Below are 15261 nucleotides of genomic sequence, written 5' to 3'. Positions count from 1 at the left end.
TTTTAAATGGTGTAACTTGAGATGGGATACAATTTGAAACTAGCATAAAAAAAAGTCTGCTGAAACAATGTATATAAACTCATTTACCGATAATATCAGCAGTATATGCTGGAGGCCCTTCTGAATACAAGGCATCAACTCAGTGATCTCTCAGGACAGGCCTCACACTATACCAATTCACAATTTACAAGGAATTTCTACACACACATCAATCATAATTTCTGGGAGTTCTCGTTATAAGTCTATTTGAAATATTTTTCATCATTAAAGACAAATGACTTGCTGAATCCAAAATAAATAGAAACAGATACAAAACTAAAGACAAGATTTAAAGTCCTTTCCATTATGCCACACATCCTCTCAACAGAAGGCCACCCCCAAATATTCAGATTTGCTGGAATTTCAAACTCAGCTAAGACACGGTCACTGCCTTCAAGGAGTTTAATGTATAATAGAAGAGACAGCCAAGTAAATAATTAATAACAATGAATGTTTATAAACTACCTATTAAGAGAAGTGTCCTAGAAAAGGTATACACACATATCTATATGCTAATTCATTAAATCAGGTATTAGCACATCTGAGATTCAAATCAGGTAGTCAGGCATTGTGACAGTAACATGTCCAGAATGGGTTGTATAGGTGCAGCAGGCTATAAACTGTTTTAGTAGTGAAATTTTAAAGTATAAAAGTATAGTCATTAGCTTAGCAGCATCAAAACAAACGGGTCACTCAAAAGTTGGGCTAAAGACCTGAATAGACATTTCTCCAAAGAGGACATACAAATGGCCAACAGGCACATGAAAAGATCTGTGTCCTAAACACTCTAAAATACTGATGAAAGATATCAAGGAAAACCTAAAAACAAACAAACAAACAAACAAAACTATTCATGGACTAGAAGACTCAATTGTAGTTTTTCGTAAATAGAATGCCTTTAAAATTAATTTTCAAAGGCACAATAACTAAATCATCTAAAACAATATTGAAAAAAGAATAAAGTTAGAGGAATCACAAAACCCAGTCTTAAGGTTTATAATGTAGCTACTGTATTTAAGACAGTGTGATACTGGTGGAAGAATATACACATAGGTTCATGAAACAGAATACAGAGTCAAAAATCAGACCCACACAAGTACAGTCAATGATTTTTAATAAAGGTACAAAAGCAATTCAATAGAGAAAGGAGAGTCTCTTCAACTAATGGTATTAGTTCAACTGGACATTCATATCCAAGAAAATGAAGCTCAAACTGAATGAAAATGAACTCAAAATAGATCATAGATCTTAATGTAGAACATGAAACTATAAAACTGTTTTAAAAGAAAATCTTCATGACCTAGGGTTACATGAAGTGTCCTTAGACATAGCACCAAAAGAATAATTCATAAAAGGAAAAAAAATCCATAAACTGGACTTTATCAGAAATAAAAACTTTAGCTCTACAAAAGTGAAACTTGCTCAGTCATGTCCAACTTTTTGCAATCCCGTGGACTAGACAGCCCATGGAATTCTCTAGGCAAGAATACTGCAGTGGGCAGCCCTTCGCTTCTCCAGGGGATCAAACTCACGTCTCCTGCATTTCAGGCGGATTCTTTACCAGCTGAGCCACAAGGGAAACCCAAGAATACTAGAGTGGGTAGCCTATCCCTTCTCCAAGGGATCTTCCCAACCCAGGAATTGAACTCAAGTTTCCTGCATTGCAGGTGGATTCTTTACCAACTGAGCTCTCAGGGAAGCCCTGATAAGACCCCATTAATAAAATGAACAGACCAGTGATAGACTAGAAGAAGATATTTTCAAATCACATATCTGATAAATAAAAACAATCCAACTAAAAACATGGGTAAAATCTGAAAAGACATTTCACCAAGAACAATTTACAGATGTCAAAAAACACATGAAGTCAACATCCTTAGCCATCAAGGACACAGAAACTAAAGCCACAATAAGATACAATAATATGCCTATTAAATGGCTAAAATAAAAAATACTGACAACACCAAGTGTAGAAAGAATATGGATCTTTCATACATTTGAGGTATGAAGGTAAAATGGTTCACCTACTTTGGAAAACAGGTTAGCAGTTTCTTTGTAAAGGTAAACACATATTTATCATACAATCCTGTATTCACAATCTTATAGATGTACCTTAGAGCAGAGATCAGCAAACTCTTTCTAATAAGACAAAAGTAAACTTCTTAGTCATTACATACCATAATATCTCTGTTGCAGCCATTCAGCATTACAGCACAAAGCAGTCACACACAATGCCCAAACAAATGGGCGTTTTTATGTCCCAGTAGAAGTTCATTTACCAAAATGGGCAGCTTATTTACAGGATATAGTTGCCAGTCTCTGTTCTAGAGAAACGAAGGCTGATATCCACACAGAAACCTATGCATGCATGTTTAAAGCAGCTTTTTAATTGCCAAAAAGTGGAAATGACACAAATGTTCTTCAGTCATTAAATGGATAAACAAACCAGTACAGTCATACAATGGACTACTCAGTAGTAAATAAAAATAAATCAGTGATATTTGCAATAACTTGAATGTATCCCAAGGGCATTATACTCACTGGGGTGAAACAAGCTAATCTCAAAAGGCTACCTACAGTATGATTTTATTAATTAATATTCTCAAAATGTCAAAAGCTCAGTGATGAAGAACAGAAAATAAGATGCCGAGGGTTACACTGGAGAGCGGAGTATGACTATAAAGGGGTAGTATAAAGGAATGAAGAGGTTTCTTTGTGATAATAGAACAGTTTTGGATCCTGACTATGGTAGTGGTTATATGAATCCATACATGTAATAAAATTCATTTAACTATAAACACACAAAAACAAAAAACAAAAACACAGAAACACATAAAACAAACAAACAAACAAAAACAAAACAAATTACTTGTAAAAACTAACAAAATCTGTGTAAGGTCTGTAGTTTGGTTAATAATATTGTGCCAATGTCAATTTCCTGCTTTAAATAATATACTATGGCTATATGGTTATCATTGGGGAACCCGGGAGCAAGGCATACTGAATCCTATGTATTATTTTTGAAACTTTTCGTGAGTCTAAAATTATTTCAAAATAAATTTTAAAAGTTAATTGACTGGTAAAAACAAAAATAATTACAATATATTGCAAAGTTTATCACATATATGGAAGTGAAATCACATGACCAAAATAACATAAAGCTCAGGAGAGGAAAAATGGATGTATGGTGTGTGTGTATGTTTGTGGGTATAAAATATATGTTGCTATTAGGAGTCTTAAACTATCTGTAAAGCAGTATATCACTTCAAGGTAGACAGTGATAAGGTAAAGATATATGCTATAAACTCTAAGTGAAAGTCGCTCAGTTGTGTGCAACACTTTGTGACCCCGCTGACTATATGGTCCATGGAATTCTCTAGGCCAGAATACTGGAGTCAGTAGCCTTACCCTTCTCCAGGGGATCTTCCCAACCCAGGGATCGAACCCAGGTCTCCTGCCTTGCAGGCGGATTCTTTACCAGCTGAGCCACAAGGGAAGCCCTATAAAGTCTAAAGCAAGCACTAAAGTAGCATGAAAATGAGTTATAATCCAACCAAAAAGAAGAAACTGTATTATAAAAATATATGTGAGCAGTCTAAAAAAAGACCCATAAGTGAAATAAGGAAATAAAGGTGGAACAAAAAGAGACAGCATATTTTAAAACCATCATTAATAAACATATGAAATACAAATACTTTAAACACCCCAATTAAAATCACAGATTTCCAGACTGGATTAAAAAAGCAAAATCCAACCATAAATTTCTTAAAAGAAATACAATTTAAATAAAGACAAAACAGGCAAAAGAAGAAGGATGGAAAAAGATATGTCATGCTGCTGCTAAGTCGCTTCAGTCGTGTCTGACTCTGTGTGACCCCATAGATGGCAGCCCACCAGGCTCCCCCGTCCCTGGGATTCTCCAGGCAAGAACACTGGAGTGGGCTGCCATTTCCTTCTCCAATGCATGAAAGTGAACTCGCTCAGTCGTGTCTAACTCCTAGCGAACCTATGGACTGCAGCCCACCAGGCTCCTCCGTCCATGGTATTTGCCAGGCAAGAGTACTGGAGTGGGTTGCCATATGTCATGCTAACTCCTATCAAAAGAAAGCTGGAAGTAGATTTTAGATCAAATAATTTTAACAGCTACAGGGTCATTTCAAAATGATAAAAGGGTCAAATCATCACAGGGACATGACAAACCTTAATGTTTTGCACTTTATAATGAAGATTCAAAATACATGAAGCAAGACCTGATTATGCTTCAAGGTATCTACTATAGGGTTGCTGCTGCTGCTGCTGCTGCTGCTAAGTCGCTTCAGTCGTGTCCGACTCTGTGTGACCCCATAGACGGCAGCCCACCAGGCTCCCCTGTCCCTGGGATTCTCCAGGCAAGAACACTGGAGTGGGTTGCCATTTCCTTTTCCAATGCATGAAAGTGAAAAGTGAAAGTGAAGTCGCTCAGTTGTGTCCGACTCTTTGCGTTACATTTACATAAAACTCTAGAAAATGTAAAAATAGCCTATAGTGATAGAAAACTATAAGTGGTTGTCTGAGAACTAAATCAGGAGACATGGAGGGGAAAAAAACTATAGAAACTTATAGAAAACTCTAAGTGTTGTCTGAGGACTAAATCAGGAGATAGGGAGGGGAAGATTACAAAGGTATACAAGAAAACTGTGGGACAAATGAGGATGTGTTCACTATCTTGATTGTGATGACTGTTTCTGGGTACCATACATATTTCAAAATTTCTCAAAATGTCCACTTTCAATATGTACATTATATCTTAATACAGCCATTTAAAAAATATAACCACAAAAAGAATTATATATGAATGTATATAAGTGCTTTATTCACAATAATCCACAACTGGAAACCACCCACAAACTATTCATCAAAGGGTGGATATGGTATATCCATTCAATGGAATATTATCAAGTAATCAAAAGAAATGAATTGATGAAACACAACACATAATGATGAATCTCAAAAACATTATACTATGTTAATAAAGTTATATGAAAGAGTACATACTGTCCAGTTCCATCTACATGAAATTCTAAAACAAGTAAAGCTAATCTAAAGTGACAAAGAATAGTTTAGTGGCTGTTTGGAGCCTAGAGAATAAGCAGGACTGAGGAGGAAAGATGGTAGGTTGGGGGGTTTGACTTTAAAGAGGCACAAAGGAACTGCCTAGAGTGGTGAAAACTTTGCATCTTACACAGGTACACTATATTATATGTACATTACAACTAAATAAAAAAAAATTTTAATTGACTTTGATAGAGTCCTGGATTCCACCCTACCTAACTTACTACCTCCATTTTCCTTAGGAACTTGCTATGCTTTTAGCAACTGTTTCCTCACATACAAACAGTGACAATGCCAAGGTCACATGATGAAGTGAGAGTCCATGTTAACTGAAAAGTAATAAGCAAATATTAACATTATTAATACTCAAAAGTTCTCTTTGAGCACAGTTTTCACATGCTACTTTAGACTCTTGTTTTTACTAAGCTGTTGTTGTTTTTTTTCTGAAAAATCCTGGAATAATTGAAAAAATTAAAATATAATGACTTTGAGATGTTTCTTATAAAAGAAGAAAACATTTTAAATGGAAGCAGAGCAATATGAAACAAAAAGAGAATGAGTTCTCAAAGACAAAACTGTATAACTAAAAATTAATAATTTTTAAAGTAATAATTTGAAGTCTTTTGTATGGTTTAACTACAAAACATATACTTTGAACAGGACTTCTGCACCACTTACATAACTCATTTAGTTCCCACATTCCAAAAGGTCAAGAATTATAAAGTGTTTAATTTAAAAAATGGCAGATGTATACAAATACTTTTATCATGGAAATAAATACTACAATTTATTTTTGAGGCATTCAAGCAACACATTTGCAACCCATACTCCCACAAACCTGAAAATCATTACTATTTTTGACAAAGTCCTTGGCAGAGTACCATAACAAATGCTCCAATTCTGATATTTCATCTGGAAATATCCATTTGATTTCAAAGTTCCCCAAACCACAGGGACACATGGCAATAATACAGGATTTGGGGCTGCTGTCTTTAAAAAACAACTTTGACTACTTTGGGATAACTTATTTTACTTCATTTTTATATACCTGAGAAATGTAAGTTAAATAAATGTAGGGAGGTCCTTTGAACTTAGAATGTATTTTCCACTTAAAAAAGAAAAGTTATGACATATAGGAAGATACAAACTAACCTTATTGTACATACATACCTTACTGTATGTTGCAACATTTTTTAAACAACTGAAACATTATTTGCAATGAAAATACTAGAGAAAGACTCCTGTAACAATAAAAGTGAATCCTTCTAAATGACAGTTCAATCTCTCCTAAACATTAACATGCGGAGATTAACATCCACCTTCCCTTCTTTTACACAGTAATGAAAACTTCTGGGCATGGGACACAGCTGAAGAACACACTTCACAGATTCCTTTGCAGCTAGGTGAAGCCACGTGATTTAGTTTTGGACAATGGGATGCTAGCTAAAGCAGTGCATGCAACGCTAGTGTGACGGTCCTAAAGAAAATGCACATGTGCTTCACTTTCTCTTTTGAGGCACCTTTCCTGCTGCCTGAAAGGTGAGCATAACCATGACCTTGAGATTGAAAATTTCTTTGTAAAAAGGGAAAAGCAACATGATTACAGAAGCTTGAGCTTCCACATCCTAAAACTAATTTTTAATCCAGATCTGCCTATTTGGATCATAACATCAGAGAAAAGAATCTGCCATGCTATTTAAGTCATCAAATTTTCAGTCTAACTGTATCCAAGGCCAGTATCTGATAATGGAGGCAAGGGAGAGAAAGGGAAAGAAAATGCAATTTGACTTTATTAAGTTCTTCTTTTAAATTTCAAAGTTTTAGTCTATATACAAAATTTAAGCATTTTCTTCTTTTCTAAAAGAGACCTAAAGCCAATTTTCATGTTTATGTTTGTAATGTGTGTGTGTTGATCACGTTTACTGTTCCTTCAAATTTCATGGCTTTCCTTTATTAGGACTATTTTTAGAAATATAAAACTATGGTATGATAGATGACCTGCCATGAATCAAAGAAATCACTTCAAAATTTTATAGTTGAGAAAAAAAGATATATGAACAATCTAAATTATAAGAAAAGGTTATTCTTATCAAAAATAATTAGGTCTTTTTCTAAATAGCTCATGAATGAAAACGGTTTCTGAAGGAACAAATTATGAAATAGAAAAAAGAAGATATTTTTAATTAAGATGCAGTATTTTCATGATAAAGTATATATTGCAAAATCAATATGAACTGGGAAAAGCAGAGGGAAAACAATGACACGAAGTACATGAATAATCTCCTGAGTGGGCAAAAGTACTTATAGTAAGAGATAAGGAATTCTGAATGCTTGTACTAGATTATATTTCATCCAGAACAATCTACAGCCAACTGAAGTGTCCTGGTAATGGGGTAGGGAGAGTCCCAAAAGTTTGCACTGTATAGAAAAAAAGCATTCAACTGGCCGTACAACATTTATCCCAATGAGAATTAAGCTAAAATTAAAAATCTATGTCATCTGTAAGGAAAAGTCAATGAGAGCAAAGCAACCTTGTAAAATTAATGGACCCATTCCTTCCCACAAAACTGTATATATAAACATCAACTTACACATTATACATATTAAATATTTCATTGGTTTGGAAACTGACAATTCTTTCACCAATAAAACACAAGGCAATATTTCAAAAAGAACCAGTTCTTCTTTAATATAAAAACTAGTAGTTACTTCCTTTTTAAAAATAGAAAAACAGAGAAAATTTAATACAAAGGTAAATTCAAATAAGTCTTACGTGACTTGAATACCCAAAATGTTCAAATTATGCAGTGATCTTCAACACAGAATTACACATATAAAACTTCCTGAATTTATGGCAACAAATGCCCCCAGATCCTGACTCTACTAGGTATGAAACTGGTAGCAAACGTACTTAGAACTCATGGAATATTCTTTGGGAGAGTAACCTTATGTCAACAACAGAATTCATTATAAGGTTTTGAGTTGAATCCATGTTCATTCTTATCTTGTAAGTATAGGAGGTTATTTTTGGCAACAATCAGATGTCTGTGTCATCAAGGAAAGGATTACGAATATCTTTTACATATTTAGGTCATCTAAAGCAAAATTAGCTTTAAAAAGTATTCTGCCATGTTTCCAACTGTCTGCATATTTTTGCCACCAAATGAATTTACAAGATACTGTCACTCTGAAATTCAATCTGCAGAAGCACATCGTAAAGCACTACAAGATTCCCACGGAAGTTTCTGGCCAAATAAACTTGTGATTTTCATCTGCATCCACGAAGCTGACTGCAGAACCTCATACTGAAAGTTCTACCTCATTCAGACATATCCAAATATATCTCTCAAGTAAGTCAAGTCAAAAACTCCTCCTTGTCAAACTGTTCTGAGAAAGTAGCCTTTTTTTTTTTTTCTCATAGGCAAATTAATAAATAACAAGGTAGCTATCTAAGCTGCACCACAGTGCTTCAGAGCATGAGCCTTTGGCAACCTACACTCTTCAGCATTACTAAGAATTTCTTACTCTGTTTCTCTTTTTTAAGAAAACCTGTTGAAAAGTTAGTGTTTCAAGGCTCTGATGAAGTTGATTAATTTTGGGGTAGTAAGCAAACTATCTTTCAGGATTATTGTCACAGTTTTTGAGTCTGACACAGGCTAAGCCAGTTGTACAGGACTTAAGTCATGATGACTTTCCTCACATAGGCACCAAGATCAGATGTATCGCCAAGCACGGCAAATACTCCATCCACGCCCAATGGACCAAATCCTCCTTTTCATCATGTCAAAGATACTAAAACCCTTTCAATTTCCCAAAAGGTACCTCTCACACTCTTAGTTTGTTATGCATCAGTGAACACAAAACAGTTGAAAACCAGAAACTGCATGAAATAATGTTAATCATTACATACAAATGTTTGTTGAGTGGGAAAAAGCATTACTCCCAATTTGACAATGATCTGCTTCAAAATATTAGAAGAAACAGTCAGCAGTCCTATAGTATATAACTTCACTTGATATACACAGGAAAGAATATTTTGTGACAAATAATGAAACTTTACTAGCCATTTCAAACATTACTTACCTATTTTAAATTACCATTTTTAAGGACCTCAACATATTGAAATTTACATAAATTGGCAGTTGAGTACAATAAGTACATATTTTCTAAATAGAAATAATTACTAAAGCCAGGCTCTCTGCATTATTCTATATAGGATAATATATATTTCAAAGTAATGATTCCATCTGTTGCTTCAAATGTTTCTCTAATTGGTGAAATCCCTTTAATCATTCTGAATTAAAGAGTTTTTTAAAAAGAATTTTTTAAACTCAACTTAGTTCTAGTACAAACTGTCAATAACTGTCTTTAAACTTAATGTAGTAAAGATGTCCCTCTTTTTCTTCTACTATAGATCTAATATCTGATTGAGAAATGACTGACAAAAAACAAATAATTCAACCTCTAGTTATACTAACATGAATTAAGATATACAAACGGTAAGTAGTACACTTCTCATAAATAAACCTTGATTTGAACTGATGTATAAATCAGACAGAACAAATAGCAGATTCCTTGTCTGTACAGCTTGCAAGCTTTGAAAAGGTTGGGTTGAAAGTTATTTCCTTCTATTTTAATACTTCTAATTTTGAAAATGTAAATAAAATACCTTAATTTATAAACATATATCTTACTCTACCTAACTATATCATTTTGTAATTGCAAGTACATTTTAATAAAGAAGAAAACAGGTCATAATTGTTAAGTATTCAAAGAAAAATATATTATTTTCTTTCTCTAAAATTAGTATTTCCCCAAATTCATTTCAATAAGCCTGTCTCATGATCTAAAACTTCTGATGTCATTTTTCAGAACTGCTCATTCATGTAATTATCTTAATACAACTTAGTTTTAAAACACTAAAAATGAAATATACCTTACAATAATTATTTTTCACAATTCATGAATGTAAAGCATTTAATGATTAACTTTGAAGCATTTTTCCAAGTACTTTTCAAACTTTTGTTTCTGAGGTGTTTTGGGAATGACAGGACTTCCCTGGTGGCTCAGACAGTAAAGCGTCTGTCTACAATGCGGGAGACCCGGGTTCGATCCCTGGGTCGAGAAGATCCCCTGGAGAAGGAAATGGCAATCCACTCCAGGACTATTGCCTGGAAAATCCCATGGACAGAGGATCCTGGTAGGCTACAGTCCATGGGGTCTCAAAGAGTCAGACACGACTGAGCGACTTCATTTGGGAATAATATGCTCGTTACTTAAATAATTTCTCCATAAGTACTCTTTGACATTTTACCACTTACAACATTGTGGAAAGATTTACTTACTGAAACATCTTTCAAGTTCTTCTCAAAGGAGAAGTGATGAGATTCTTTAGAAAAATTAAACTTGTATGTGTCAGTTGGTCCTGCTCCTGACACCAATGCTTTTCTCAGTTCATCAACATATTTCTCTTTTTCCATTGCCATGTCATCAGCTTCTTGGGAAATGTCTGATTCACAAACTGTGAGAAAGAGTAATAAAAAGTCTTATTTGAAAATAAATTTCTAAACATAAGAAAAGAAATATTTACCTGTTGCTACTAATTTATTATTAAGCAACAGAAATTTAAACAAAAATAAAATCAATGCCCACACCACACATCTTTAAGTCAAATTATACCTCTAGCAATTTTTGATAAATACATTTAGTCTCAAATCTCATTAGACTCTTTGCATTCTTTCTCTGTCCTCAGATGAAGTCACAGATTATAAATTACCACGGAAACAACCATCTTGTGTACCTGCTCCAAGGTCATAGCAGAAGAAAGCATTTGCTATAATGATTAATAAACTCAGTATTTTAAAACATCCTTCTTCCTTGACTCAATTATTAAAGAGATTAAATAGTCTATAGTCTATTTCTCACTCACATAGGTAGAGTCAAATGAAAGTAAAAACGGAGTTCATTCTCATCTCATTATGTGCCAACAATAAAAACAGTAGATAAAGAGAGTCTTACTACTTAGAGGAAGGAAAGGAAAGGGAATTAATTTTATTGTCTCCTCTATGGTATACATTATATTACATATCTGGCTATCAATTATCTCATCTAGGTATATTTAAAGCTGATGGTTTACTCATCCATAGTGATTTTTACTTCAATGATTATATGTTCAAATTTCAGATCATTTTTTCTTTTTCATAATATCTTGTATATCTTGTATATCTTCATATATATATATGACATCTTATAGATCTCATTCAGATCAGTCTCTCTGCATGGTTCCTAAAGTATTAATTCCATTTTTTCTAGCTGCTGACACATTCTCATTCTGCTTTTTTTTCCCTTCTGTGCTTTGTGAAGTCTGAACATGCCTCTCCTCTAGCCAAAGTATCAAGTGATCTGGCAGAGGGAGCCATAAACAAAGGTTGCTGGTTGGTCTTTCCTGGAGTCCTTACAGATTTCACCAGTTCTGCATCAGTTTTGGAAGTTAATTTCTTCACTTGGTTTTTACACTTGTGGAAAATTTAAGAGAGTTCAAATTCTAGCCCCTACGCCTCACACACACATAACACAGACAGGATTCTGATTTCTGCTGGGACTTTTAATTTACTCATTACAATTAAATAAGCTAATGAGCCCTTACTGACTACTGTGAGTCTATGCTACATCTCTAAGCCAGGGTAGTTTTTTGTTTATTTGTTGCTTAAAGATTTTATTAATAGGATCAACTCCAGGTTACTTTATCTTTACAGTTCAGCTCCATTTCCTAAAGGCCTAAAGTCTCGAAAAGCCATTCCTCTCAGGTATTACAACCACAGTCATTAGATGTGTATCTATTCAGAAGTCCATGAGCTTAGTTCTTTAGCTCCCATTAACTCTTTTGGTTTTCAGATAAGTCTTCACACTCGACACCTAGGAATTCTCTTTCTTATATTCAAAGACTGCGATGTGTCTGTTTATTGCCTTTTAAAATTACAAGATATAATCTAATATTTATTTGGAATGTAGGTGTGGTTGGGTTCCCATGTCAACTCGAGATCACAATGATGAAAGTCCCATATAGTTCTATAGTTGGTTTTTTTTTTTAAGGTTACAGTTATCTATTTTGGGGCTTCCCTGGTGGCTCAGCTGGTAAAGAATCCACCTGCAATGCAGGAGACCTGGGTTTGATCCCTGGGTTGGGAAGATCCCCTGGAGAATGGAAAGGCTATCCACTCCAGTATTTTGGCTTGGAGAATTCCATGGACTGAAGAGTCCACAGGGTGGAAAGAGTCAGACATGACTGAGCAACTTTCACTTTATCTATTTTATTCCTTACAACAATGAAAGACAGATATTCTCATTTTACAAATGATAAAAGTAAGACTCAGAGAGATCAGGTAATGGTCAAGGACCATGAAGAAGGTGAGTGATAAAACTGGGATTCATACTTATATCTCTCTGGTTGTTCTGATTTGAGGTGAAACATATGGGACATTAAACTATTTACTTCCATAATATTAAAAATTAACACATTAGTATGAAATAGTATATAAACAATAAAATCTTGATTAAAGAATCCTTTAAAATATTACAGCTTTCCATAACTTTGGTCCATGTGCCAGCAACTGTCTGGAAGCCCCATGATGGGCAATGAGGAAGAGAGTCTGGGAATGCATCCATGTATCTTTTATAATGAGGTTTTAATAAGTTCTGATATTGAAATATAAGTCTCAACACATTCTCTGAAAAAAGGTAAAAAAAAATATTCTTGTGCAATTTTACAGCTTCTAAAATACTTCCACATATTTTTTTCTCCCTCTGAAGCATTGCACATTTAAGAAGATCACCAATATCAAATCTATTGATTTTTCAAATACTCTATTAGCTCTTCTGAAAAAACATGTAAGAAGACAAATGCTTTTTATCTGAGGAATAATTTAATATTTTCTGTTTGGGTTGTTTTGAAGAGTATAAGTACCTACAGAAAGATATTATTGATATTTCACAGAGAAATAGGAAATAATCTATAGAAACTATCTTGAATGTAACTAAAGAAAAACTTAAGAAAACACACACACACACACACACACACACACAAAGATAAAATGAACATATTTAGAAAACAGAAAGAGACTCAACAGTCTTCAAAAACAAATTTATAGTTACCAAACAGGAAAGGTGCAGAATTGGGAAGGGATAAAATAGGAGTTTGAGATTAACATATACACACTGCTGCTGCTGCTGCTAAGTTACTTCAGTCGTCTTCGACTCTGTGCGACCCCACAGACGGAAGCCCACCAGGCTCCCATCCTTGGGATTCTCCAGGCGAGAACACTGGAGTGGGATGCCATTTCCTTCTCCAATGCATGAAAGTGAAAAGTGAAAGTGAAATCGCTCAGTTGTGTCTGACTCTTAGCAACCCCATGGACTGCAGCCTACCAGGCTCCTCCGTCCATGGGATTTTCCAGGCAAGAGTACTGGAGTGCGGTGCCATTGCCTTCTCCGACATATACACACTACTACATATAAAATAGCTAACCAACAAGGCTCTACTGTATAATACTTGGAACTCTACTCAATATCCTGTAATAACCTACATGGGAAAAGAATCTGAAAAAAAAACGGATATATGTATATGCATAACAATCACTTTTCTGTATAACTGAAACTAATACAACATTGTACATCAACTATATTCCAATATAAAACAAAAATTAAATCAAAAATAATAAAGTATGTCTACTGATACACCATCTAATAAAAAGTATTTTAAATTTCATTACAATGAAAAGATAGTTTCCTGAAAATATTTAATGGAATATGTTGATTCAACCCATTTATTGAACCCGCCTGCATTGTAGGAGATGCAGGAGACAAAGGTTCAATCCCTGGGTTGGGAAGATTCCCTGGAGAAAAAAATGGCAACCCATTCCAGTGTTCTTGCCTGGAAAATCCAATGGTTAGAGGCGCCTGGCAGGCTACAGTTCATAGGGTCGCAAAGAGTGGGATACAACTTAGCGACTAAACCAGTAAATTCTGAAACTGCTTAATGAGCATCTATTATGTGCCAGGCACTATTCTAGGCACCAGGGATAACAACCATTAGAAGAGAAAAATGCCAGCCTTATGGAGCCTTGATTCAAGTGCTGACATCTTAGATATCTTTTCAGATATCCTTTTAGATACTATCTTAGATATGCCCATATGTTACTCCATCTGTGAATCCTGCATTGGTTAGTGTTATGAAATATTTCCTGAGAAGAAGAAAACAAATGAAAGAAAATTATTTATATCTACACCTCTCCTTTAAAAGATATGTTTTTACAACAAGTTACCAGTTTAAGAAAAAAATTTACTTGAACATTTCCTGTAATAGTCCATGTGAAATTCTGACTGCCTATTTAGAACTTCAATCCTAGAAAAACAATTTGGTCACCAGTTTTGAATTTTGTGCTGGAGGAAGCACAGCTGTAAGCACTCAATGCTCCTTTTAAAAACTTCAGCGACTGGGGATAAAAGCCATGGAAATAATAAAATTCAGTAAGGATACAGATGAATGATGTAATATGGCAAAAAAAGTGAGCAAACCAACAAAAAATAAGGAATTGTTTTCAGGCAGGTAGGATAAAGGAAAGAATCACTTCGAAAATATCTTCAGGTAGGTGAAGATGAACGTAAGGAAAGAGGGTTCTTTATTTTGGATTTTGATGTAGAATGAACCGAAAGATTATATATTCTAAGTTTGTGTCAGAGCTGAGAAGATACACAGACTTAATAAGTCATCACATCATGGACCCACTTCACTACTCTTCATTCATTAAAAATCCTTTTTCTACTGACTCTGTAACATAATTTCCATTGAGGTCACCAAAAATATCAGTGTTTAGAACAAATATAAGCAGATATAATTATTTGATAATAAAGGTATTGATAAAGTTCAGTTTATTCTTCAGTAAATTTTACTCCAAGATGAGTGATATAAGTTTCTTACTGCTGACTAATTCTTATGAAAGTCAAATAACAATCACTGACCATTAACCCACTTTGTGATTTAACCCTGTGATATAACCTTCTATAATGTTGAAGTGATGATAGACCACATGATAATTAGACCCCAAAACATTCATTAGATAAAACATTGCTAAT

The 15261-nt window shown here is 34.3% G+C and overlaps 1 protein-coding gene across 1 annotated transcript in view; it reads right to left on the bottom strand.

The window, feature by feature from the left end:
- Positions 1-15261, bottom strand: part of XRCC4 (X-ray repair cross complementing 4) — a 282226-nt gene that overhangs the window by 233583 nt on the left and 33382 nt on the right. Inside the window, exon 3 of the mRNA XM_068980715.1 lies at positions 10476-10651. Coding sequence (XP_068836816.1) covers positions 10476-10651 — 176 coding nt within the window. The remainder of the gene's footprint in view (positions 1-10475; positions 10652-15261) is intronic.

This window comes from Capricornis sumatraensis, chromosome 9 (genome assembly GCF_032405125.1).
Source record: "Capricornis sumatraensis isolate serow.1 chromosome 9, serow.2, whole genome shotgun sequence".
Lineage (NCBI taxonomy): Eukaryota > Metazoa > Chordata > Mammalia > Artiodactyla > Bovidae > Capricornis > Capricornis sumatraensis.
Note: the sequence above shows the minus strand (reverse complement) of the source record. Positions and strands in the feature narration are given on the sequence as shown.